Genomic DNA, 24,855 nt, shown 5'->3' with positions numbered 1-24,855 from the left:
TGCGGCTTCCAATTGGCTGCAGGAAGCTCGTGCACCCAATCAGAAGCCATGGAACCCACGCCGGAAGTTCGGGTTCCAAAGAACGTTCGCAAACCGGAACACTCACTTTTGGGTTTGGGGGGTTCGGGATCAAAAACGTTTGAGTCACAAGGCGTTTGACTTCTGAGGTACCACTGTACATGGATTTTTTCACATGCACCGCTTGGAAGAGAGTATTTTTGCCATACAAATGTGTGCAGAGTCTTTTTTAAAAAGTATTTGCAGGACATGCCTAAAGGAAGGACTCACGTACCAGAGTGGGGAGACATTTCATCCAACAGCTTCACCATGCCTTCTCCTTGCGTAGCAGTCCATTTCTTAATAGGCGACCCTCCACCAATCTGACTATACTGTTCCTGGATTTTGGGCGTCCGTCGTTTGGCAATAAAAGGCGCCAGCTTACTGAAATGTCGAGACATGGCTGTTAGCAATAGCAATCTCTTTTTTCCCCCAAAAGATATTTAATAAAGTTTTTTAAAAATATAACAATGAAAAAAATAAAAAATAAAAAGAAACAAAATACAACATAAAAACAGTTAAAAAACAAATAATTTTCCAGAACATATCTTCCTTACGCTTATTTCCCCAGACCTCCTCATACCTCCCTTCTTTGTATTCCACTTCAATTTGTTAGTTCAGCAAATCCTTACCATTAAACTTTTACCCATTTATAAACCTTTTTTTTCATATCTCCTAAAGCATTACAGCTGGAAACCCCTTAGTTTCTATCCAACATCCTTCTAACATTCATTAATTTTACAGTATTTCTGTAAATAGTCTTTAAATTTCTTCCAGTCTTCTTTCACCAACTCTTCTCCCTGGTCTCGGATTCTGCCAGTCATTTTTGCCAATTCCATGTAGTTGAGCAATAGCAATCTCACTTTACCTCCATCCTGTTCACCAGCATCGTGTTTAATAATAATAATAATAATAATAATAATAATAATAATAATAATAATAATAATAATAATAATAATAATAATAATATATTTATACCATGCCCATCTGGCTGGGTTTCCCCAGCCACTCTGGGCAGCTTCCAGCAGAATATTAAAATACAATGATTCATCAAATATTAAAAGCTTCCCTAAACAGGGCTGCCTTCAGGTGTCTTAGTCTGATAGTTGTTTATTTCTTTGACATCTGATGGGAGGGCGTTCCACGGGGGGGAGGGGGGCAGCACTACCGAGAAGGCCCTCTGCCTGGTTCCCTGTAACCTCACTTCTGGCAGTGAGGGAACCGCCAGAAGGCCCTTGGCGCTGGACCTCAGTGTCCGGGCAGAATGATGGGGGTGGAGACGCTCCTTCAGGTATACTGGAATGAGGCCATTTAGGGCTTTAAAGGTCAGCACCAACACTTTGAATTGTGCTCGGAAACGTACTGGGAGCCAATGTAGGTCTTTCAAGACCGGTGTTATGTGGTCTCAGTGGCCGCTCCCAGTCACCAGTCTAGCTACTGTATGCTGGATTGCAGTAGTTGTAGTTTCCAGGTCACCTTCAAATGTAGCCCCACATAGAGTGCGTTGCAGTAGTCCAAGCGGGAGATAACCAGAGCATGCACCACTCTGGCAAGACAGTCCATGGGCAGGTAGGGTCTCAACCTGAGTAGCAGATGGAGCTGGTAGACAGCCGCCTTGGACACAGATTTCAGATTGAGCCATCAGCAGCTACGCACATGTTAGCACACCTAGAAACCACAGACTGGCTGGCAAGGCATGGAACTGCAAGCCAGCCGTTTGCAGGAACTGAAGGCACCGTTTCAATGTTACCAGATATATGCAACACCACACAAGGTGTCAAATACTTTCTACTTACCTGCATCACATTTAAGTCAGCTAATGAAAATTCCAAACAAGGCCGGGAAGTCAACCATCACCCTTCCTGACCAAAAGCCTGCTCAGATTGACATGTGTTTTAATCTGCTTTTAGCTTATTGCTATTTTACAAATGTTCTAAGTACCGTATTTTTCGCTCTATAGGACACACTTTTTCCCCTTCAAAAATTAAGGGAAAATGTGTGTGCGTCCTATGGAGTGAATACAGGCTCCTTGGCTTCAGCAAAAGCCTCCGAAGCGCAGAGGGAGCGCTCCCTCCGCGCTTCTTTCGCTGAAGCCTGGAGAGCGAGAGGGGTCGGTGCGCACCGACCCCTCTCGCTCTCCAGGCTTCGGGGTAGCTGTGCTCCGCAGGCTTCGGCTTCCTTTCGCTGAAGCCAGGAGAGTCTTGCTTCAGCAGAGAGGGAGAGCTGCGCAGCGCCCCTTCAGCGAAGCGGGAGGAGAAATGGAAGGGGCTCCGTTTCTCCTGCCGCTTCGCTGAAGGGCCGCTGAGCAGAGAAAGGGAGAAATTTTTTTTCCCTTGTTGTCCCCCTCTAAAACAAGGTGTGTCCTATGGTCCGGTGCGTCCTATCAAGCGAAAAATACATTAGTTGTTTTTAACTGCTTTTGCCGGTCATTTTATTGCTTTGCTCTCTTCATGAATTGCTTTAAGGGTGTGTGTTTTTAAACAACAATCAAATGGTGTATACATTTTATGAAACAATAAAGAAAGCCAGGTGTTGAAAGAAAGAAAGAAAGAAAGAAAGAAAGAAAGAAAGAAAGAAAGAAAAGAAAAGAAAAGAAAAGAAAAGAAAAGAAAAGAAAAGAAAAGAAAAGAAAAGAAAAGAAAAGAAAGAAAAGGAAAGGAAAGGAAAGGAAAGGAAAGGAAAGGAAAGGAAAGGAAAGAAAAGAAAGAAAGAAAGAAAGAAAGAAAGAAAGAAAGAAAGAAAGAAAGAAAGAGTTCCTAACTCTCCTAAAACAGTAAGCAACTCAGCACGACTTCGGGCAGACCAAAGCACTAAGTCTTACTTTTGGACCGGAAGAGTCATCAGGTCTCTGTCAAGGAAAAGCCTAAGAAGAAAATCATGGACGTCTCCAAGTGTCTCTGGGCCTCCCATGTTTAACATCAAGATCCCTGTTTTAGGTTTCCTATAGGAAAAAAGAGAACAGGAGGATAAGTTTAACACATCAATTCAAAATAAAACAAGGGCTGCCTTCCACTTTCCATTTTTTGTTTGTTTCTTATTTGGCTGACTGTGAGATATTTTAACCTGGGGGTAACCAGCAGGGTGCCTGCCACATAGTGCTAGGACTACAACTCCCAGCATCCCCCAGCTACTCCTGTGTCCCCCGATATTGGCCATGCTGGCTTGGGCTGATGGGAGATGGAGTCCAACCCACGTTTGGAAGGCATCGTAATGGGTGCCCGTTTTAAATTACTGTTATTGTACTGAAACTCTATATTGAAGTTTTACATTTTATTTTACGCCCAAATTGCTTCGGAAAGGCCCTCTGAAAGGCCGCCTAGAAACATTGCAAAATAATTAAGTGCAAAATAACATTGCAAAATAATTAAATAATTAAGAAGTATATTAATAGTGAAATTATTATTAAGTGCTAACTTAAAATGATTTTTTTATTCATAACAAACTTAATAATGCAAACACATTGGCATTTGGCAATAACAAAAGTTCCTTTAGAAACACAATTTACAAAGACTCATAATCTAGTCTCTAGAAACTTGCTATAACCTGACATAACAAGAGGTGTAAATATATGATGCAAACTACTAATAATTATAAATAGCAGAATGTAGGCACCCTGTATATAAAAATGAGCCAACTAGTGATATTTTAGGGAGCAAGCTAGCAGGCGGGGCCCATTACTTACATCATAGGAGCCTCCATAACACAAACCACTGTTGCTGTATGTAGGTTTTATTTTATATTTTGGAAATGCACATCCAGTTGTTTTTTTCCTTTAAATTTTTTGGGGGGCCCCAAGAGAGTGGGGCCCTAAGCTATAGCTTGTTTAGTTTATACGTAAATCCAGCACTGAAAGGAGGCGTTAATATTCACTCCTCATCAGCCAACGGGTAACACTAGCTTAACAGGCACCAAAATCCGAGCCATTTTAATTTGTAAGCAAGCCTCGCTGTGTTCCAATTGGGCTTACTCCCTGTTAAGTGTATGCACAGCCTGACATTACTTTTAATTTTTTTTCGCAGGGGTGAGAAGCCTGCTGCCCTCCAAATATTGGTGGTCTGCAACTCCCCTCACGCCTGTCAGCTATGCTAGCCAGGGCTGATGGGAACTACAGTCCACCAATATTTGCACAGCCGCAGGGTCCCCTCCCCCTTCTCTGAAAAGCATGTAATTTCTCTGAGGTTCTACAGTTTAAACTACACCCATATGCAGAGCTTTATCAGTTCCTGTGCAGATGAACCACCCACACAACAGCTCCCTACCTCTTTTCAGGTTGGGCCTGAGGCTTGGTTTTTTGGGCTTGCGCAGCTGCCGTCGCTGTTGACTGACATCTCCCTTGTAGCTGCACTCTTGCCCGACTGCAGCCATTGCTTGCTGTGACTAGACAAGAGCAAGGGGGAAACAGAACAACCCACAATTAGTTTATTATTTGGTTTGTTTCTTTGCAATGCGGTATTTCGTTCATTCAAAACCCATGAGAAGCTGCCTTGTACGGAGTCAGATGATTTGTCCTCACCAAGCCCAGAACGGTCCACAATGACCTGCAAGAACTGACCGTGGGACTTTCTCCATGCATAAAACAGCCTCTGTCACTGAGCTACAGCATTTCCTCGAAAATGCACACACGAATGCAAATGCAATCAGAAAATAAACACAACAGAAAATCCCCCGATAAGCAGGTGTCAGGCATTTAGGAAAAAATTAAGGATTGGTTTATTTCACTCTACAGTTGTTAAATTTGAGCATATTTCCAAGGCCATTTCTAGAGCTTCTCTTGTGGGTTTTTTTCTGTCTCCACAATGCCGCCTGCCCTCTTAGTGATGCCTGCACAATAGGCATACTTTAGTCATCTGTTGTAATATGGTGCCTTGTGCGAGGTCAAAACTTGATGCCCCCAAACGGAGCTTCTCTATTTTGGATCTTCTAAAATTTGCCTATAAAACAACAAGGGCTGCATTTGTAGGCAGTTGACCTGTCTAGAGCAGGGGTCGGCAAAGTTTTTGTGGCTTGGGCTGATTCATGGTCCTGCAGACTCAGCAGTGGGCCGGAGTGCGCGCACGCAGGAACACTATTTCCAGCGCTCCTTCCAGCGCTGAAGAGGCGTGCGCAGCTACCCAGTGGCTGCAGGAGCTTCCTGCAGCCAATGGGAAGCTGGCCAGCGTTGCGGAAGGCAGTCCCTGCTCTGCTCCATGCTGGTTTAGCACAGTGCATGGGAGCTGACCGAGTGGCGGGGGTCCATGAGCCTGTTAAACGACCCCCATGGGCCGCTTGTGGCCCATGGGCCTTAGGTTGCCGACCCCTGGTCTAGAGCTTGGGGAAGGGGGGGAAACCAACTTCACAGTTGATAACAGGAGTGCAAACTGCTCACCTTCACTTGTAAAGCTGACAATACAGTCATACCTCGGGTTCAAGTAGCTTCGGGATAAGTATTTTTGGGTTGCTCGCTGGGGCAACCCGGAAGTAACGGAGCGCGTTACCTCCAGGTTTCGCCGCTTGCACATGAGCAGACGGTCAAAATGACGTCACGCGCATGAGCAGAAGCGGCAAGTTGCAACCCACGCACGCACAGATTGCGTTCGCTTCTGGATGCAAACGGGGCTCCGGAACGGATACCGTTCGCATCCAGAGGTACCACTGTACTAACCTTCATAATCCAGTATCACACTTTCAACATTTTGTGTTTTGGTCAGTGTTAGAAACTGAGATATGAAAGCTAGGAGCTAAAGGGCACCTTAAACCTAGGTTATGGGCGCAACAATGGAATGTCTAGGCGCACTAATACAGTGGTGCCTCGCAAGACGAAATTAATTCGTTCTGCGAGTTTTTTCGTCTTGCGAATTTTTCGTCTTGCGAAGCACGGTTTCCCATAGGAATGCGTTGAAAATCCAAAAGGAAACAAACTTGCAAGACGTTTTCGTCTTGCAAAGCAAGCCCATAGGGAAATTCGTCTTGTGAAGCAGCTCAAAAAACGAAAAACTCTTTCGTCTTGCGAGTTTTTCGTCTTGCGAGGTACCACTGTACAAAACTGAAAATGAATGAACTGCAGCTAAAATATTATGTTCATTTTTCACATGGTCTAGTCCTTCCCCTGCTCACCTCCCTAATATTCTGAAGAGGGTCTCTTCTCCAGTCTTCAGAGAGTAGCTGGAAGTGGGGAGGCAGGAAAAAGTCCTCCTTTCTTTCCACACTGCAGTTTTAATCTGAAATCTTAGTCACAGTACTGAGCCCAGAGCTCGGAAACTGCTCACGCTAATGAAATTCCCTTCTGCAAAAAGCGCTTAGACTTTCGAGCACTGTTTTTGGTAGAAACTTTTCATCAGCGCCCATTCACCAAACGTTGTGCATATGAGAGACTGTGATCAATTCTAGTCTTTAAAGGTGACAGCGATAATCATACATGCAAGTTTGGTATGAAAGCCTTGAAATGGGCTTCAAATTCAACTATAGGGGTTAGATTGGCTGCTTTGGTTTCCCCTCCCACCTTTTAAATATTTTTAGTTCTGAAAACTTGGGAGGCTTCCCAACATGCTACAGTTCTTTTGACATTCACCACCTGAGTTTTCCCTGAAAGGAAAAGATTGTACCTAGCAGGGGAGGGAGAAAACCCACGAATTCCATATTTAAAAATGAGCCTTGCAACATCCAGCTGAGAGGCAGGTCCGCAAAAACTGCAGATCTCTTTGGTTTCTTAAAATGTTGACAATATTCATTCCACAGTATTTGTTCCTTCACCCTAAGGTTCCCTGGATGGGTTACAGCACCATAAAATACAGCTATTTAAAAAAAACCCCACCAGATTAAAACAGTTGCAATTATTTAATTTAAACTTAAACACACCCAAAAGTGAAACGGTTCCAAGCAGAACAACAATCAAACTCCCTGCAGTTTGCACTTTCCAAACTCTCCGTTTCCCTGATGCTGCACGCCGGATGCAAAGCTCTCCAGAGGTGGTGCCTTTACGCAAACTCTCCTCTCCGGCGGCCACGTTGTGTAACAAGCTCTCGGCGTCAGCAACACGGATCCCCTTTCGTTTTCGCACCCAAACCGACGATCGCTTGCACAAAACCAACCGCGCGCACTTTAGCCTTACCTGGGAGGGCTATATAGTCCGCGCGTGCATTCTGCGGGTCTCAGGTGGGCGTGGATTTTTAATTTTTTAAAATAATATTCTCGCTCAAGTACTAGCCTTGTTGTGCTGATTTATGTAAGGCGTGCTGAAAACCCTTTTCTATAATTAAAAAAAGAACAATTCTCTTGCCCAGTCTGTTTATCCTGATTCCGCGTAAAAAGTTGCATAGGATTGCGAAAAAGCGGTTTCTGTGCTGTCACTTTAACAAAATAAAAAAGCAATGCATTTGCTAGAAGTCCTTATATAAGAGAGACGCTGCTTGCATAACGCCGTTTTTCTTTTTTCCCACCCCCACCCCCCACTGACCCCGGGAGATCGACCTCCGCAGCAAAAGCGCATCTCTCGCCACCCCGGGAAAAGGAAAATGCAAGAGCCCCCTCATTTCTTTCTCTCCAGACAGCCAACAAAACCCAGTTAAAAGGTGCTCTCCCCATTCCCCCTCTGCGGGCTGAGGGGAGAATCCTCTTAGTAAGGAAGAGAGGGGGAAGGAAATAGGCATTGCAACGACCCTTTGGAGAAAGAGGCAGCCGGTTTGTTCACTTACATGGGTACAAGGCTCGGTTTGCAGCTCTGAAGGCAGCAGCCATGTTTGTGTTAACTAAATGCATTCCGTTACTGTGCAGCAGCCCGAGCGGTACAGTTCCTTCCTCGAGTTAACTGAGCTGCTTTGTGGCATGCCTTCCCAGGGAGTCTCGCCCACACTGGTGAGTTTGTTTTAATCTCTCCAGAAGCACTTTTTGCTCGCCTGGGCTGTGACAAGCTAGCCAGAGGGGCGGGGCGACGAGAGAGAAAAGGCGAAAAGCCCTTTGTGCGCAAAAAGGGGCGGAAGGCGGCGCCTCCTCCGCCCTTCCCACAGTCTGCAAGGCGAGTCATGTGCGGGGACCCAGGGAGTAGGCGCTTTGCGCTAGGATGGGACTGGGAAAGCCCCTAACGCTTTTTTAAAAGGTTTTTTGGACAATTAGAAAAAAATAACCCCCCAAACCTGACCTTTATCAGGTCAACTGCAATGCATTAGGATGGAAATAAAGGGATAAATGGAATGACTGTGTTTTTGAATATATACAATTTGATATGGTATTTGAACAGGTGATGACGGAAGAGACATGGGAAAACAAATGTCAAAAGATTTTGAATAAATGGACAAGTTATAGGAATTGGATAGCACTGGGGGAAGCCAACCCAAGCATTCAAATTAGAATGAATAATCTGTGCTCATGGTTAAAGATCTGAAGAGAGAACAAGTGTTGGGGGGAGGGGTTAAAAGGGAGGGAGGAAGGGGGGAAATTAGGATAAATGAGTAGGGACAAAAGTATATACTGTTATGTATAATTAATAGAAGGATTATTTTGATTCATGTTGTTAGATTTTCGACTGAATGATTTTTTTGTAAGTTATTTGACATCCCTGGATGAAAGTGTGATTATAAAGAATGGGAAAAAATAAAAATTTAAATAAATAAAACCCCTGCAATGTCACAAAAAGCAAGGTTGCTTCCATGCGCCGTGCTTCTTGAGCATGCAGTTTGGCAGATTTATTTAGCATTTATTCTGATGCATTTGCTGAGAGGTGGGACTGTTCGGCTACTCGCAGAGGAGCATTATTCTGGTGTGTTTGCAAAAAAAAGTTTCCAGAGTGGTTCAACAGTGTTGACTTCATATTACGCATTCATTCTGATTCGATTGCGAGGACCACATAGAATCATAAGAGTTGGGAGATCCAGTCCAACCCCTTGCAGTGCAGGAATTCTGCCCACAACTGCCCCTGGGTGGGTTTGAACCACCAACCTGCTGCTTAACAGCCAGGCACATTGACTTACTGTAAGAGTAAGTCTTAACTGTCTTACTGTTAGGGGCTTTTGCGGTCCCATCCTGTAAGAAGACAATGCCGGCTCTTTATTTAGCCCTCATTCTGATGTGTTTGTGCAAAGTTTCCGGAGAGAGTTATGCAATGACTTTTTGTTGCATATTCATTCCGATTTGTTTATAGGGAGGTTAGATGGCAATGCGTCGAGCAGATGTTACCCCACATTTTCCAGTAATAATAATAATATAATAATAATTTATTACTTATACCCTGCCGATCTGGCTGGGTTTCCCCAGTCACTCTTGGTGGCTCCCAACAGAATATTAAAAACACACTCAGATGTCTTCTAAGTGTCAGATAGTTGTTTATTTCCTTGACATCTGAAAAGTGGGTGTTCCACAGCGTGGGCGCCACTACCGAAAAGGCCCTCTGCCTGGTTCCTTGTAACCTCACTTCTTGCAGCGAGGGAACCGCCAGAAGGCCCTCAGAGCTGGACCTCAGTGTCTGGGCTCAACGATGGGGGTGGAGACACTTCTTCAGGTATACAGTGCATCTCCCATCACTTTCCTTTTTGCCAGAAGTTTTATTCTGGGGGGAGAAGTAGGTTTGTTGTGCAGCAGCTCGCAACCATTTTAACTGCAGAACTTAAATTTGCTGGTATGAGATCGAATCCTACCTGAAAGCAACAGCAATCTGGAAGTAACCCTGAGAAACCTTTTGAGTCGTCCAGAACTCTTCTGTCTGGTTTTATTTTCCCCCCTGTAAACCACCCTGAGCTCCTGATTCTCAGCCATGAACCTCGCTGGATGACCATGGGCCAGCCACTGTCTCTCAGCCTAACCTACCTCCCAGGGTTGCAATAATAATAATAATAATAATAATAATAATAATAATAATAATAATTTATTATTTATACCCCACCCATCTGGCTGGGTAAAAAGGAGGAAGGGGATAAAATACAGGAGGGATGTATACAAGATGTCTGCCATCTTGAACTTCTTGAAGGAAAGGAGTGATATAAATGTAGCAAATAAACAAGGAACAAACCTTCGCTATTGGGCAGAATGTTATATTGGAACTAAAATGAATAAAAAGAATAGCCAGGTGCCCAGATTTGGTATTGCGAGACTGGAGATAAAGCCAGTTTTAAAACAATTCTTTGTTTTGCTGAGATGAGGATCAGTACAGTCATACCTCATGTTACGTTTGCTTCATGTTACGTTCTTTCAGGTTATATCCCACGGCGACCCAGAAGTATCAGAAAGGGTTACTTCCGGGTTTTGCCGCTCGTGCATGTGCAGAAGCGCAAAATGACATCACGCGCATGCGCAGAAGCAGCGAATCGCAACCCGCACCGCTGCGGGTTGCACTCTTTTCATACTGCGAACGGGCCTCCGGAACGCATCCCATTTGCAACCAGAGGTACCTCTGTATTCTAGTTGCTCATTTCATGCGCACACACCCTGCCCAGTTTAACATCCCAGCCAGCTGCATTTTTCCAGATGCTACACAAGCACACATGGGGTGGACTTCATGTCCTAGGTTATTTAATCAATCCTGTCATGTCATGGGGGTTGGGGGGGGGGGCTACTGTAGGAGGACATGCCTATATTCCAGGGTATTAAGCAAGGGTAAATGTGGCGGTTGTTATCAGGTCAGTAAGCACATCATCCCCTACAGTTCCATTGTATCCACCAACCCAGAAAACACTTTTAACTACTAACGCATGAGCTGGCGTGTCTCTGAAGGACGATGCAATAACCTTTTGTTTCAGGTAGGCACGCAGGTCCGTATAGTTAAAGCTATGGTTTTCCAAGTAGTGATGTGTGGAAGTGAGAGCTGGACCATAAAGAAGGCTGATCGCCAAAGAATTGATGCTTTTGAATTCTGGTGCTGGTGGAGACTCTTGAGAGTCCCATGGACTCCAAGAAGATAAAACCTCTCCATTCTGAAGGAAATCAGCCCTGTGTGCTCACTGGAAGGACAGATCGTGAAGCTGAGGCTCCAGTACTTTGGCCACCTCATGAGAAGAGAAGACTCCCTGGAAAAGACCCTGATGCTGGGAAAGATGGAGGGCACAAGGAGAAGGGGACAACGGAGGACGAAATGGTTGGACCAAACTGTGGGAGGCAGTGGAAGACAGGAGTGACTGGCGTGCTCTGGTCCATGGGGCCACTAAGAGTCAGACACAACTATACAACAGGCACGCAGGTAGCCCCGCTGGGAGACAATGTGGAAAGTGTTTGCCATGGGTGGCAGGCTTGGGGTGTCATATTTGTATTTGAGGAAGTTCTGCTACAGAAGGAACTTAATTTCCTCAGCTTCCATTCATTTCCATCAGTTTGGGTTTTTTGCAGAAACTCCTACTGTTGTTCTTGTTGAGTTATAGACAAGATGTAGGGGAAGGGGCGATGATGCTGTGTGGTTTGGAGAGCGGCGGTTTCTGCCTCAGACATCAAAACGTCTTCATCCTGCTCTGGATAGCCATATGTAGATGGAGGGAATACCAGGGCCACAAGTGACTGCATCACATCCTAGCATCTTTTAATTTTTTTAACCAATCACAATGGGCCTAACTAGATGGGTCAGCCATTCTTTATTCTATTGCTAAATAAAGGGAGGTTGGGGAGTGAAGTCTGTAAGGGACCAGGCCCATCAGAGCTTTTGCATGAGTCGTGCATTGATTCTGTGCCCGGCGAAACTGCTATCGAGTCCAAGATGGGCAACCTTGCAGACAAGCACAATGGTTAATATAATGGCGTATATCCACAGAACCTGCCCACGCCTACAAGTGGTTCTCTGCAGATGAAGGGCAGTATACAAATTGAATAATAAGCAACAATAATTTTAATTTGATTTTTTTACCCACCTTCCACCCTAAGGTCCCAGGATGAGCCACAACAGTTTAAAATACGTCAAACCGTTTTAAACAAATTGCAAGAATAGGATGGGTTCTAAAAATACACATCTTAAGTGTCAAAGGTCAGGTTAAAAGTGGGGAGGGGCTCTATAGCCCAGAGTTTAATTTCACATAAAACTGGCAGATCGCTGCTGAATTTATTTGTTTTTTTTAAAAAAAACAATAAACCTAAAGCAGCCTTTCCTAATCCTGGTACCTTCAAGATGCTTTGGACTACAAGTCCCATCACCCCCAGCCATCATGTTCAATGGATGATGGAAGTTGTAGTCCGGCAACATTTGGGAACGTATCAGGTTGCGCTAAAGAATTCACTACCCAGGTTATCTTGACATGTTTGTGAATCTGGGATCAGTTTTGGGTTGGCTTTCAGGACTCACTAGGCCAGCCATATTTCACACTGGCACCAAACAGTCGAAAAATTGCTTCTGTTTACATCCAGACAGATAGTGATTTTTGGATATCAAAGTCAAGAATAACGACAATGACATGTCTGTGCACCACTTTTATATTTCGCTCTGTTATCTTTCTGGCCCTTTTGTTTAGCTTTCTTGTGTAATTTTAGCAGGAATTACTGCATTCCGAGCAGCTGGTAGCTTCTGTGGGGTTAGACAAGAGCTTTTGAATGCCCAGGGCAAAACAAAGAGCTACTAAACAATAGCAGGGTCTTGTTTCAAGAATCCTTGCAGCATAGATAACTCATTGGTTAACCAATCAGATCAAGTCCCTGATGTTTTATCAAGTCAAACTCCACATTCTGTGCTTGGGTGCACTCAAATGTCACACACAACAGGCCACAAAGGGAAGCAAAACAGGAGACTAAAGAGCCCTGTTCCTTCTAAGGCCAGTAGGATAAATGCAGAGATTTGATAAATAAAAGAACCGCATTGTGAATAGGCTAAAGCAGAGGGGAAATGCCGTGCTCGCTTTACCCTGCTTATCTCAGTGAAAGGGGTTTGGAAATAATGCAGTACAGTTTAGAGCCCAAATGCACCATCAAGCTTCAACTGTGGCCTGGGGCATTTTTCCACATTAAGGGCAGCAAAGCAGAGGCAGCCGATTTGCACGTGGCAAGATATTGCACACAAGGAGGATTGTGCACTGCCTCCACTTTGCAGGAATGGGCTGGGGAAGCCCACACGCTTCTACTGGAGCCATGCCCTTTGGGTTTGACAAATTAATGGAGGTCAAGGCTACCCTCCGCGAAGTTGCCTAATCCAGCTACCAAAGCTCTGTATACAGGTAGGACAGCTCAGCCAGTAGAACATGAGACTCTTAATCTCAAAGTCGTGGGTTTGACCCCACTTTGGGCAAAAGGTTCCTGCACTGCAGGGGGTTGGACTAGATGACCCTTGGGTTCCCTTCCAAATATATGTTGTTGTTTAGTCGTGTCTGACTCTTCGTGACCCCATGGACCAGAGCATGCCAGGCACTTCTGCCTTCCACTGCCTCCCACAGTTTGGTCAAACTCATGCTGGTAGCTTCGAGAACACTATCCAACCATCTCGTCCTCTGTTGTCCCCTTCTCCTTGTGCCCTCCATCTTTCCCAACATCAGGGTCTTTTCCAGGGATTCTTCTCCTCTCACGAGGTGGCCAAAGTATTGGAGCCTCAGCTTCAGGATCTGTCCTTCCAGTGAGCACTCAGGGCTGATTTCCTTAAGAATGGATACGTTTGATCTTCTTGCAGTCCATGGGACTCTCAAGAGTCTCCTCCAGCACCATAATTCAAAAGCATCAATTCTTCGGCGATCAGCCTTCTTTGTGGTCCAGCTCTCACTTCCATACATCACTACTGGAAAGACCATGGGTTTAACTATACGGACCTTTGTTGGCAAATATATGATTCTACCCTAAACTGACCGGATCCATCAGGCTGTTCTTACATTCTTAATAACTAGGGAGGCAAGATGTGGGAAGGCAGGATTCTTCTACCAATACGTGAAAATGAGCAAAATTAGAACACGCAGCACAGTGACAGAACCAAGACCATTTCCCCCCTCCAGTGCTATAAATTTATTGATTGCGAGATCCAACCAGCTTTGAAAACAAGGCATGCACAATCATCACAGAAATGAAACAGTGAGAAGAATAAGAGAAATCTGACCAGGCAAGGTCCTACAGCAACGACCCAGAGAACACACACACACACCCCGTACTTGGCTCCAGTTAAATTAGTCTGATAACTAAAAACCATTTTCATAACACTTGCTGGAAAGAGGAGGAACAATGACGTCAGTCAGCTTCATCACCTGAAAGCTCCTCTAATTTTCAGTTGGCCCTTCTTTCCTAAGAAACCCAAGACTTTCAGTGGGTAGGATAAGCAAGAAACCGAGAAGGGTCAAAGGGCCTTCTCAAAACTTCAGTTCCCGGGGTTCTGGGAATGCAAGCTGTATCAGACCGTCTTTCTGAACTACGTAACAAGAGGCATGTTGAAAAGCAACTTAACCGAGTGTGAAACACAGGAGGCTTCTGCCAAGAGAACATTTGCTGAAAACCTTTTGATGGAACTGGGAGTCTGGACAGCAGCCATCCTTACTTGGGCAAGTGAAGTCATCAATTAGTGCCATGTTCAAAATGCAGATATAATGAAAATACAGTGGCAGGAAGGGATCCTTATGGGTACAATTGCTTAGGGTTGATTTTTCAATGTTGTCCGAAGCAGGGAATATCCTACCACACAAGAGGTACACAGGATTTTCACATGAAAGGCTAAAAGAAAAAAGACCATCATATTCTCCACCCTAATCTCACCCATTAGGGAATAGTAGGTTACTACGGCTTAGAGCTGTAGTAACTTTAGGGCAGCATTTTGTTAATGAAGAAATTTTTCAAGGCAGAGTTAAAGGGCCCGACCTCTGCCCAGCCAGCACTTCTAAGAATTCAGGCTGAAAAAATTTAAGGAAGGAGGTAAAAGGTATCTAGAGTTTAGTTCTTCTCTCAGTTGGGTGGTTCTTTACACTGTAATGCTTTTATCATTCTAGTCACTCTGCCAAGCTGAGTGTTTTGTTGGGGAGAACAGTATCATCTCTACATTTCAGCTGTTTACCTGAAGAATGGAGATGGCATGATTTTCTTACGAACTCTGATGTTGGATTGGGAAAACGTTTAAACTGGATGCTACTGACCACGGCCAAAATAGCTGGGGGGCTTAGTTTGTCCCTCAGGGTAGCAGTACACTATCCCAGATTATTGTATTAGATATATTATATTATGTTACATTGTGCACTTACTAATGTATTTTGTTTTGGGGAGAAAACTCAAATATTCCCTTTTCAAAAGCCCTGCTTCTGGCTCCTTTTTACCAAACAACCCGATTATTTTATGGGCTCTGCGCTGCTACAGAAGTGCATTTCTTAAGTACTGCACACTGCTCGTTTATCCTAGCAATCAATAAGTTAAAAATGCATCAATAGGATTGATGAGGGGGGGAAATCTGGGAAAGGAGGAGAAAGAAGGGTTTTCTGAAATCAATGGACTGCAATTCAAATTTCCAGATTCTCATTTGGAAAAGGTTGGGAGGTAGAAAAAGGAAAAGAAGTTGATCTCTTGGATTTCCTGTCAGGATGGCTTTATAAGGATGATGAGATGTGCCCTGTGGAGGGAGGAGGGTTTTGCTTAAAGACTGCTGGACTTTTGCCACAAGAGCAACATTGGTTAAGGTTTGCAGCGCTGGACAAAGCGTGGGTACAGACACACATCCCGGATATGGTGCCTGTTCAGGATCCAGGTGAGGAATCTTTCCAAGCCCAGGCCATAGCCACCGTGAGGGCACGTGCCGTATTTACGCTGCAAAGCCAAACGAGAAAGAAACAAGTCACTCGACGGACAGGTGGAAAGAACACCCACAAACAGCCATCTCCAGCCATCTCTCAGCCTGATCCCAAGAGCAGTGCCCTGGTGCCAGCATACCCAAAACTACTGTATTTTTTGCTCCGTAAGACACACCTTTTTCCTCCTAAAAAGTAAGGGGAAATGTCTGTGCGTCTTACGGAGCGAATGCGTGGTCCCTGGAGCCGAATTGCCCAGGGGCAAAAAACAGATCGTGCTTTTTTTTTTAAGAAAGAGGGAAGGGGGTGTTGAAACAAAGCCGGCAAGCGATCGGAGGGAGATAAGGGACTCTGGCGATAAAGGAGGCTGCCTGGGAGGGGGGAGGTAAAAGCACATGGACCCTCAGGATTTTTGCATTGGGTCACCCCAAATTCACCATCAGATCACATAGCATGTCCATGGCTACAGCCTGCACCCCCCCCAAAAAAAAATCAAGCACCCACTGTTTCGTGGGGCCGCAATGGCGCAAAAACGTGGTTACAAAGCACGGATCCACATGGATTCTCAGGATTTTTGCACTGGGCTACCCCAAACTCACCATCAAATCACATATCATGTCTGTGGCCACAAAAATCATACACCCACTGTTTCGTTCAGAATATTTTTTTGTTTTCCTCCTCTAAAAACTAGGTGCATCTTATGGTCGGGTATTTGCATTTATATCCCCCGTCCATCCTCAGAAGTGGTGCGGTGGCACCAAAGCGAGCAGTTAGGAGGGTACCAGCACCTCAAGCTTTTGCCTAGCGCTGGCAATCGCAAACAAAATCCGCCCCCTGCACTCCACCTAAGACCCCTCTGTCAGCCCTGACGTGCTGCCGCCTTGGGTCACCGGCTGGGGTCAAGATCAGCCCGATCGGCCCACGCTCCCTAGACACACGGCGTTTTCAAAACCAGCGTCAGTTCAGCAAATTATGAAACAAACAGGTTAAGGAAAGACAACACCTCCCCAAGGTTTTGAACGCTACAGTTGAGGCCACACAGCAGAACTCCGTGTCAGGAATGGCAATGGGAAATTGCACGAATCGGAACGAATTGCTCCTTCGGCGAGTGGGATGGGGAGTAGGGGAGCCAGCCCCCTGCTACAGAAACCAGCCATCTGCAACGTACAATGTGTCAAGCATGACCATTTGGGTCACCCAGCAGCTGGAGAAAAAGGAGGCAGCCCCTAAGCGAGAGAGTTTCAAATTCCTCCTGCCAGATGAGCCCCCCAAGTTGCAATTCAGAATAATCTGAAGAAGCAGAAGTAGCCGTTCGCAAGAGGGGGCAGCAGCTGCCAGGAGGGAGGAGCAGGAGTTCCCCTCTTGGTCCTCCATCCTCCTTACCCAGCATGCTATGGGTTTGTGAATGCGCTGACATGGTTTCGAATGAAGAGGCATGGCCGTATGTGGGGTCCAAAATAGGCAAGACACCCTTTCCAGGGAAAACTCCCAGCGCAAAAGATCAGGGGATAGATTTATCCTCTTCAAATTTGCTCCAACATCCTAGACTCATCATTGCCTCTGGCTTGGTTGTACACAGAAAACATAAAGCCAGGTGGGAAATGTGAAAAAAACAACAACTTTTAAGCCCTTTAAAGACTAACTGGCCTGCCAAACGTTTGCTGTTGCCTTGGTCTACGACTCTGCGTGTTGCGTTTGAGCATGGTGGCTGTGCTGCAACAGTTGGCCAAAGGAACAAGACCATCAACACGCACCTGGTCGGTGTACCAATAATAAGGCGTGGGGTCAATCCCTTCTCTCTTGTAGCCTTCCAGCAGCTCATCGCTGTCCCAAATACGCATTGAGCCTCCGACGATCTCGCCGACGTTAGGCATCAACACATCAACCTAAAAAGAGGCAGGACGAAGCATGTTGAACAGTTTAAGCAAGAGCCAGATAATTAATAATAATAATAAATTTTATTTATACCCCGCCCTCCCCAGCCAAGACCAGGCTCAGGGAGGCTAAACACCAGGTATAACACAATTGATTAAAATACAACATTAAAATGCAGCCTCATTTCAGCAGAAACTCAAATCAACAACTTTTTGGGGGATGAAAACGTCAAATCTTCACCAAGGCCAACTATCCAGACTGGTCCTATGTGGGCCAGAAAAAAAGCCAGGGAAGTCCCCAAATAGGAGTTCCATCACATAAGGAGAAAGGAAAAAGGAAAGAGGGGGAGGGGATCAAGTTAATTAGCTGCTGGACCATTTGTGGCCCACCAGGCGTTTCCTCAAACCCAGTTTCTGTGGCTTCCAGGTGGGTTGGAGACTTCCTACGACTGGACTGAAAGTACAGCTCCTCTCCCTGCCAAGCAAAAACATTCCTCTTCTTGTGTTGCCCCCCCCCCAGACTTCTCATGGAGAAGGCACATGAAGAAGAGACTTAGATGATGATCTCAGGGTCCAGGTCAGTTCATATGGGGAGAGGCGGTCCTTGAGGTATTGCGGTCCTGAGCCACTGATGGCTTTATAGGTCAAAACCAGCACTTTGAATTTGGGCCTAGAAACTAATTGGCAGCCAGTGCAGTCAGACCAGGATTTGTGTTAAATGCTCAAACCATCTTGCCCCAGTGAGCGACCTGACCATGGAATTGTGCACCAGCTGAAGTTTCTGAACAGTCTTCAGGGGCAGCCCCACATATAATATGCTGCAGTTATCTATCTTAGAGGTTAGGTAAAGGGACCCCTGACCATTAGGTCCAGTCATGGACGACTCTGGGGTTGCAGCGCTCATCTCGCTTTACTGGCCAAGGGAGCTGGCGTACAGCTTCCGGGTCATGTGGCCAGCATGACTAAGCCACTTCTGGTGAACCAGAGCAGCACACGGAAATGCCGTTTACCTTCCCGCCGGAGGGGTACCTACTTATCTACTTGCACTTTGACGTGCTTTTGAACTGCTAGGTTGGCAGGAGCTGGGACCGAGCAGCGGGAGCTCACCCCGTTGCGGGAATTCAAACCGCCGACCTTCCGATCGGCAAGCCCAAGCAGCACAGTGGTTTACCCCACAGCACCACCCGCGTCCCTTATCTTAGAGATTACCAGAGCATAAATGATAGAACTTAGGCTATCCCAGTCCAGATAGGAACACAGCTGGGCCATCATCTAAAGCTAATGGAAGGCACTCAGCACCACGAAGGCCAGCAGAGATTATCATAGGATTATATACAGGAGCCAGCACAGATTAGAACCTATGTGTCGCTAGAAACATACAATGGCTCTTTCTATGGAGTAAGAGCAATTCTACACAGAACTGAGTGGCAGAATTCTAAGCGCTTATCACTTCAAGACTTCAGGTGGAAGTGGTGCTAAAGGCTGGACCATAGTTCAAAAGAGATTCCCTGCATGTAGAAAACGAGCCCATCAGAAAGAAATTTAACACAGCTCTCTCCGATGTGCTAAATTACTACATGCAGGGAACACTCAAAACACATAGTGAGTCTCCTACCTGCAATTTGATGTGACGCAGTCTTACTACTTCTATTCTACAGACTGTTCTGACCAGACCTCATTCAGCAAGTGCCAGAAATCAAGGGATGCTCATGCATGTGTGATGTAACCCTTAAAAAGCAGGGTTCCCCACACCTGGGTCTACAGTTGCTTTGGGACTACAATTCCCATCATCCCTGAGCACTGGGTCCTGCTAGCTAGGGATGACAGGAGTTGTAGTCCAAAACCAGCTAGAGACCCAAGTTTGGAAAACCCTTCCTTAAAGTATAGCTCAGGTGACATTGTACACCAGCCTCTTAATGTAGTTAAAATAACTGGAAAACAAGGCTTGCTTCAAGAGGAGTGTTCTGCTCTAATGATTACATTGGTTGCGAGAACCCTCTAACCCTTATGTTCATGCCTCTCTTAAAATATATCTACGCAGCCTTTTAACAGAGGGCAAAAACACCCATTAAGAAGATGTCTTAACAGCTCCGTCCCTCCCCAGGCTTAGCCCCTGCATGGGATATGTGCGGGGAATGCAAACTGACAGATTCAGTAAGGCGGGGATCCTCAGGGCAGCGCTGCATGTAGAAAGACTTTATCTCAGCAGGAAATCGACACAGCAAGATTGGCTCATTAATGGCGTCCGTCATCTGTCTCTCGGGGGCCTCTGGAATATCCTACGGACAGGGAACAAGACTTATTATTAGCTCATCTACTGCCTAAGAACACCTCTTGCCATGCTTCCGCTCATTAAGCCACTTCCCTGCTCAAGGGAACTGTTTCTCGAGCCACCCTGGCATTTCGTGTTACTTGCCGCTACTTATTTATATAGACATTGCAAACTCAGCTTGCGATTTGGAACGCCTGTAGTTTTGACTAGGCAACCAATAAATCAGGTGTGTGGGGAACCTTTGGCCATCCAGGTGTTGCAGAACTACAACTCCCATCACCCACAGCAAGCATGGCTTGGGATGATGGGAATTGTAGTTGGGGGTTCCTCTACCTGCAATACGTGCTTAGATATACATGCCGGACTCCCTCTTCAAACCACTTATCACCCGGCAGCCGAGAAGCAAATTGGGGCTGGGGCTGATGCGAGTTCGAATCCAAAGTATCTGCATGGCACCAGGTTGTGCAAGGCTGCTATAGGCTAATAGCAAACTCATTCTCCAAATATGCCTCATAGAGCTAAAACAGCTACAAGAGAGAGGCATCAGCAGGTTTTTTGGGAGGGGGCAGGGGAACCTACATAGTTTACAGGAATACAATACAATATTTGAGGGGGAATCCCTTAAAAAGAGGCGGGAGACTTGAAGTGGAAACATAGAACTGTATTTGCTATCTACTCCATCTGGAAACGGACTGGAAGCCAGTGTAGCTGTTGTTAACTTGGGAGTCATGTATTCCGTTTAACTGGCCTTCCTGGTCAACTTGCTTGGATGCAGAAATCTGCCCATGTCTGCAAACAACCTTCTTCTGCATGGCAGCCCCACACAGAACACTTAGCAAGCAATGCAATAGATTTTGAAGGAACACAAGTGGACAAAAGCAGGCTGAACAGGAACCCAAGAGGCTCACCTCTCCAAATTCGTAGTATGTGCCGTCTTCCTTCTTCACGTTATTTTCCTTCAGCCATACAAGGGCATCTGTGTAGTTCATCCGTTTGAAGGGGCGCTTCGGGGGCTCAAAGTTCTGCAAACACAGAGGAAGGAAAAGGCCTGAGGAAGACCACAAAAGCAACAATTTGCAAAGCCAAGAGTCGTGGCCGACTCTGGGGTTGCGGCGCTCATCTCGCTTTATTGGCCGAGGGAGCCAGTGTACAGCTTCCGGGTCATGTGGCCAGCATGACTAAGCCACTTCTGGCGAACCAGAGCAGCACACGGAAATATTGTTTACCTTCCCGCCGGAGCGGTACCTATTTATCTACTTGCACTTTGACGTGCTTTCGAACTGCCAGGTTGGCAGGAGCAGGGACTGAGCAATGGGAGCTCACCCCGTCGCGGGGATTCAAACCGCCGACCCACAGCGCCACCCGCGTCCCGGACCAAAGTATACAAGTAACTTAATAATAATAATTAAAACAATACACATTTATTTCATCATCTTTGTACCCCAACCATCCTCACAAGATGGGAGCTCTGATCAGCTTACAGTATAAAGTAGGTCTCTTTGGGTTGTAAGCAGTGCTTTTTTTCTGGGGGGTATACATACCCCTAAACGTTTTGTGAATCTAATAGGAGAAGAAACTAAAAAAAAAAAAAAAAGTTTCTTCTCTATCACGGTGAATTGTCAGTTCTGTTGCTACCCCCGATGGCAGCCTCATTTCCTTTCCTGCTGTCTCCAGTGCTTCAGATGGAAGTGAGCGTTTAATGTGTGAAGCAGTGTGGAATGTGGATGTGTGGTGTTTTACTGATTAAAGTTTGGCCTCATTGAGGGGCAGTGTTTCAATATGAGATGTCAGTGCAAACAACCTCATGCCAATATGGAAGCTACTGTGAGCTGTCAACTACGTAATATGAGGTAATGCATGTTCTTTGTACTTTTGTCCATTTACTGTATTCATTTCCCACGACGATTTGATGGTGCTTTTCTCAAGTAAAAATGAGTACCACCCCTAAACATTTTTTTTTTTAGGAAAAAAGCTCTGGTTGTAAGTCACTTTGGGTTGCCTTGGGCCCCTGAAGATTTAGAAGCAAAGACGCTTTAGTAAAAACAGGAGAACTTTTGTTTTTCACGCTGCCACTTACTGGGTTGAGGGCATAAAGCATGTCAGCCGCTGGGGATTTCAGGACTCTGTCCACTACATCACAGACCAGGTCCTCGAGACGGTTCAGCAGGTCTTCAAAGGTCATGAAAGGGCATTCTGCTTCAATGTGTGTGTATCTGCAGGAGAACATTGATGCCTTCAATATAAAACACGTTGGGAACTCGCAGTCTTATTGCCTGCAAACTGCTTCCCCTCAACTTGCCAACAAAGGTCTGTATAGTTAAAGCTATGGTTTTCCAAGTAGTGATGTATGGAAGTGAGAGCTGGACCATAAAGAAGGCTGATCGCCAAAGAATTGATGCTTTTGAATTATGGTGCTGGAGGAAACTCTTGAGAGTCCCATGGACTGCAAGATCAAACCTCTCCATTCTTAAGGAAATCAGCCCTGAGTGCTCACTGGAAGGACAGATCCTGAAGCTGAGGCTCCAATACTTTGGCCACCTCGTGAGAAGAGAAGACTCCCTGGAAAAGACCCTGATGTTGGGAAAGATTGACGGCATGAGTAGAAGGGGACGGCAGAGGACGAGATGGTTGGACAGTGTTCTCGAAGCTACCAGCAGGAGTTTGACCAAACTCCGGGAGGCAGTGGAAGACAGGAGTACCTGGCGTGCTCTGGTCCATGGGGTCACGAAGAGTCGGACACGACTAAACAACAACAAAAGCACCAGCTGAGCACCTTTTCTTTAAACACAGCCTTGCAAACGGTGGCTTATTAGACTGAGATCACAACATGGGAACTGCGCTAAACAGGACTCAGTGTGGCTCACATCTCTAAAAGATAGGCAGGTACCTGTCTCTTCGTGGCGCTGCTGCAGAGGTGGAAAGAGGCATCTGAACTGAACTTCTCCCTTCTACGTAGCTATGAAAAGCTGACAAGGCTAGGCCCAAAAACCTCTGCAACTCAGCCTCATGACCTCAGTCGGTCAAATATATATATATTTTTTAAGTCGACACACACAAAGTGCTCAACAGTCAGCTGTTACTAACAACCTGCAGGCCACTTCCTAATTGCTCTGAAATGGCACAAAACCACTCTGCACAAAATTATTAGGGGTGCTGGTTTTGACCTTTAAAGCCCTATGCGGCCTAGGACCCACGTACCTACAGGACCGCCTCTCCTGGTATGCCCCGCGGAGGACCTTAAGGTCCACAAATGACAACACCTTGGAGGTCCCAAGTCGCAAGGTGGTTAGACTGGTCTCAACTAGGGCCAGAGCCAGGGCCTTTTCAGTACTGGCCCCGACTTGGTGGAACGCTCTGTCAGAAGAGACTAGGGCCCTGCGAGACATCTTTCCGCAGGGCCTGCAAGACAGAGCTGTTCCGCCTGGCCTTTGGTTTGGACTCAGTCTGACCCTTATGTTTCCCTCCCCTTATCTATGGGCTACTATTAAAATGAAGCTACATTTTAAATTATATTTTAACCTGTATTTTAAATTGGGGGTTTTTTTTAATTGTAATTTTACTGGTGTTAGCTGCTGGGTGTAAATAAAAATGTATTAATTATTATTATTATTATTATTATTATTATTACTATTATTACTATTGTTAAAAGAAAAAAGAAGAAAGCAGCAATAATAATAAATGGCATACCCTCCCCCTCACACAGAAAATCTCCCAGTGTTCGTATGGGTGGACTGAGGAGCAGATTTGGGAGATGTCCAGTTGCTAGGACGCCCTCTGCATGAGCTTTAGAAAGATAACCACTCCCGACCAAGCCCGTCCCACTTTGGTAGGTTGCCAAATGATTGCCCCTTTGTTCTAGCCTTATCAGTTGGCGGTGCTGACCTTGCCCTGGGCATTGGCAACTCACGCTACAGCACTGCTCTGCCCCATACATCAGGTGTGAGGAATCTTTGGCCCTCCTGACACTGCTGAACTACAGCAAGCCCGCAACAGACATGGGGGTTAAGTTTCGGATTATCATGCCTAAAACCAAAATTGTACATAGTCAATGGGAGGTGGCAAAGTCTTTTTTCCTGAACGCTCAACCCCTTTTTAATTTTCTTTCTTGTTTTGTTTTGCCAAATCTGAACGCGCACAAGTTAAATGTGTGTGTGTGTGTGTGTGTGTGTGTGTGTGTGCAAGTTGCAGGCTTTCTGTTCAATTCCCACCATCCCTGGCCATTCACTGGGCTGAGGATTATGGGGTTTGTAAAGGTAAAGGGACCCCGGACCATTAGGTCCAGTCGTGACCGACTCTGGGGTTGCAGTGCACATCTCGCTTTATTGACCAAGGGAGCCAGCGTACAGCTTCTGGGTCATGTGGCCAGCATGACTAAGCCGCTTCTGGAGAACCAGAGCAGCGCACGGAAACCTTCCCGCCAGAGCGGTACCTATTTATCTACTTGCACTTTGACGTGCTTTTGAACTGCTAGGTTGGCAGGAACTGGGACCGATCAATGGGAGGTCACCCCGTCACGGGGATTCGAACTGCCAACCTTCTGATCGGCAAGTCCTAGGCTCTGTGGTTTAACCCACAGTGCCACCCGCGTCCCATGGGGTTTGTAGTTCAGGAATATTTGAAGGGCTATAAAAGGTTCCCCAGCTCTGCCACAAAAAGGGTCTCTTACTCAGCCAGATGCCTGCGGGTCCGAGACTGCTCAGCTCGGTAGGACTGGGCAATGCAGAAAGTGTCTCCCAGGGCAGGGATGCAAGTTTCCAAATACAGCTGGGAGGACTGTGTCAAAAAGGCTTCTTCGCCAAAATAGTCCATCTTGAACAGAGTGGAGCCTCCTTCAACCTGCGTTTGGACCAGCGTTGGAGGGGTGACCTAGAAGGGAAGCAGAAATGAGATTCTGCATGTACTGAGTAACACCATTTCCTGTCTACCTCCGAAGAGCTAACTTAAGCCCGAGAGCTAAATGTTGGATTCTTTGTGTACAGTTCAGAAAGAACAAGACAGAAGTAGTCTGCTGGATCAAAAGCAAGAGAGAAATCTAATA

The 24,855-nt window shown here is 45.9% G+C and overlaps 2 protein-coding genes across 5 annotated transcripts in view; both read right to left on the bottom strand.

Moving 5' to 3' along the window:
- Positions 1–7,992, bottom strand: part of FECH (ferrochelatase) — a 28,522-nt gene extending 20,530 nt beyond the window's left edge. Inside the window, exons 1-4 of one of the 4 annotated variants that reach the window (XM_083466149.1) lie at positions 7,728–7,992; positions 4,317–4,434; positions 2,879–2,998; positions 293–441 (exon numbers count right to left, since the gene is read on the bottom strand). In XM_083466149.1, coding sequence (XP_083322275.1) covers positions 293–441; positions 2,879–2,998; positions 4,317–4,434; positions 7,728–7,791 — 451 coding nt within the window. In that variant the 5' untranslated portion in view covers positions 7,792–7,992. Of the gene's footprint in view, positions 1–292; positions 442–2,878; positions 2,999–4,316; positions 4,435–7,144 lie in introns of all 4 variants that reach the window. The other 3 variants (XM_083466148.1, XM_083466150.1, XM_083466151.1) reach the window with 3 other exon arrangements.
- A 5,901-nt stretch (positions 7,993–13,893) lies between these two features.
- Positions 13,894–24,855, bottom strand: part of NARS1 (asparaginyl-tRNA synthetase 1) — a 29,050-nt gene continuing 18,088 nt past the window's right edge. Inside the window, exons 10-15 of the mRNA XM_083466038.1 lie at positions 24,484–24,683; positions 21,895–22,030; positions 20,726–20,839; positions 19,693–19,824; positions 17,426–17,557; positions 13,894–15,690 (exon numbers count right to left, since the gene is read on the bottom strand). Of these exons, the coding sequence (XP_083322164.1) occupies positions 15,559–15,690; positions 17,426–17,557; positions 19,693–19,824; positions 20,726–20,839; positions 21,895–22,030; positions 24,484–24,683 (846 nt within the window). The 3' untranslated portion in view covers positions 13,894–15,558. The remainder of the gene's footprint in view (positions 15,691–17,425; positions 17,558–19,692; positions 19,825–20,725; positions 20,840–21,894; positions 22,031–24,483; positions 24,684–24,855) is intronic.

Source organism: Podarcis liolepis (assembly GCF_965112155.1).
Source record: "Podarcis liolepis genome assembly, chromosome: 11".
NCBI classification, from domain to species: Eukaryota; Metazoa; Chordata; class Lepidosauria; order Squamata; family Lacertidae; genus Podarcis; species Podarcis liolepis.
The sequence above is the reverse complement of the archived record's forward strand: the minus strand, read 5'-3'. Positions and strand labels throughout refer to the sequence as shown.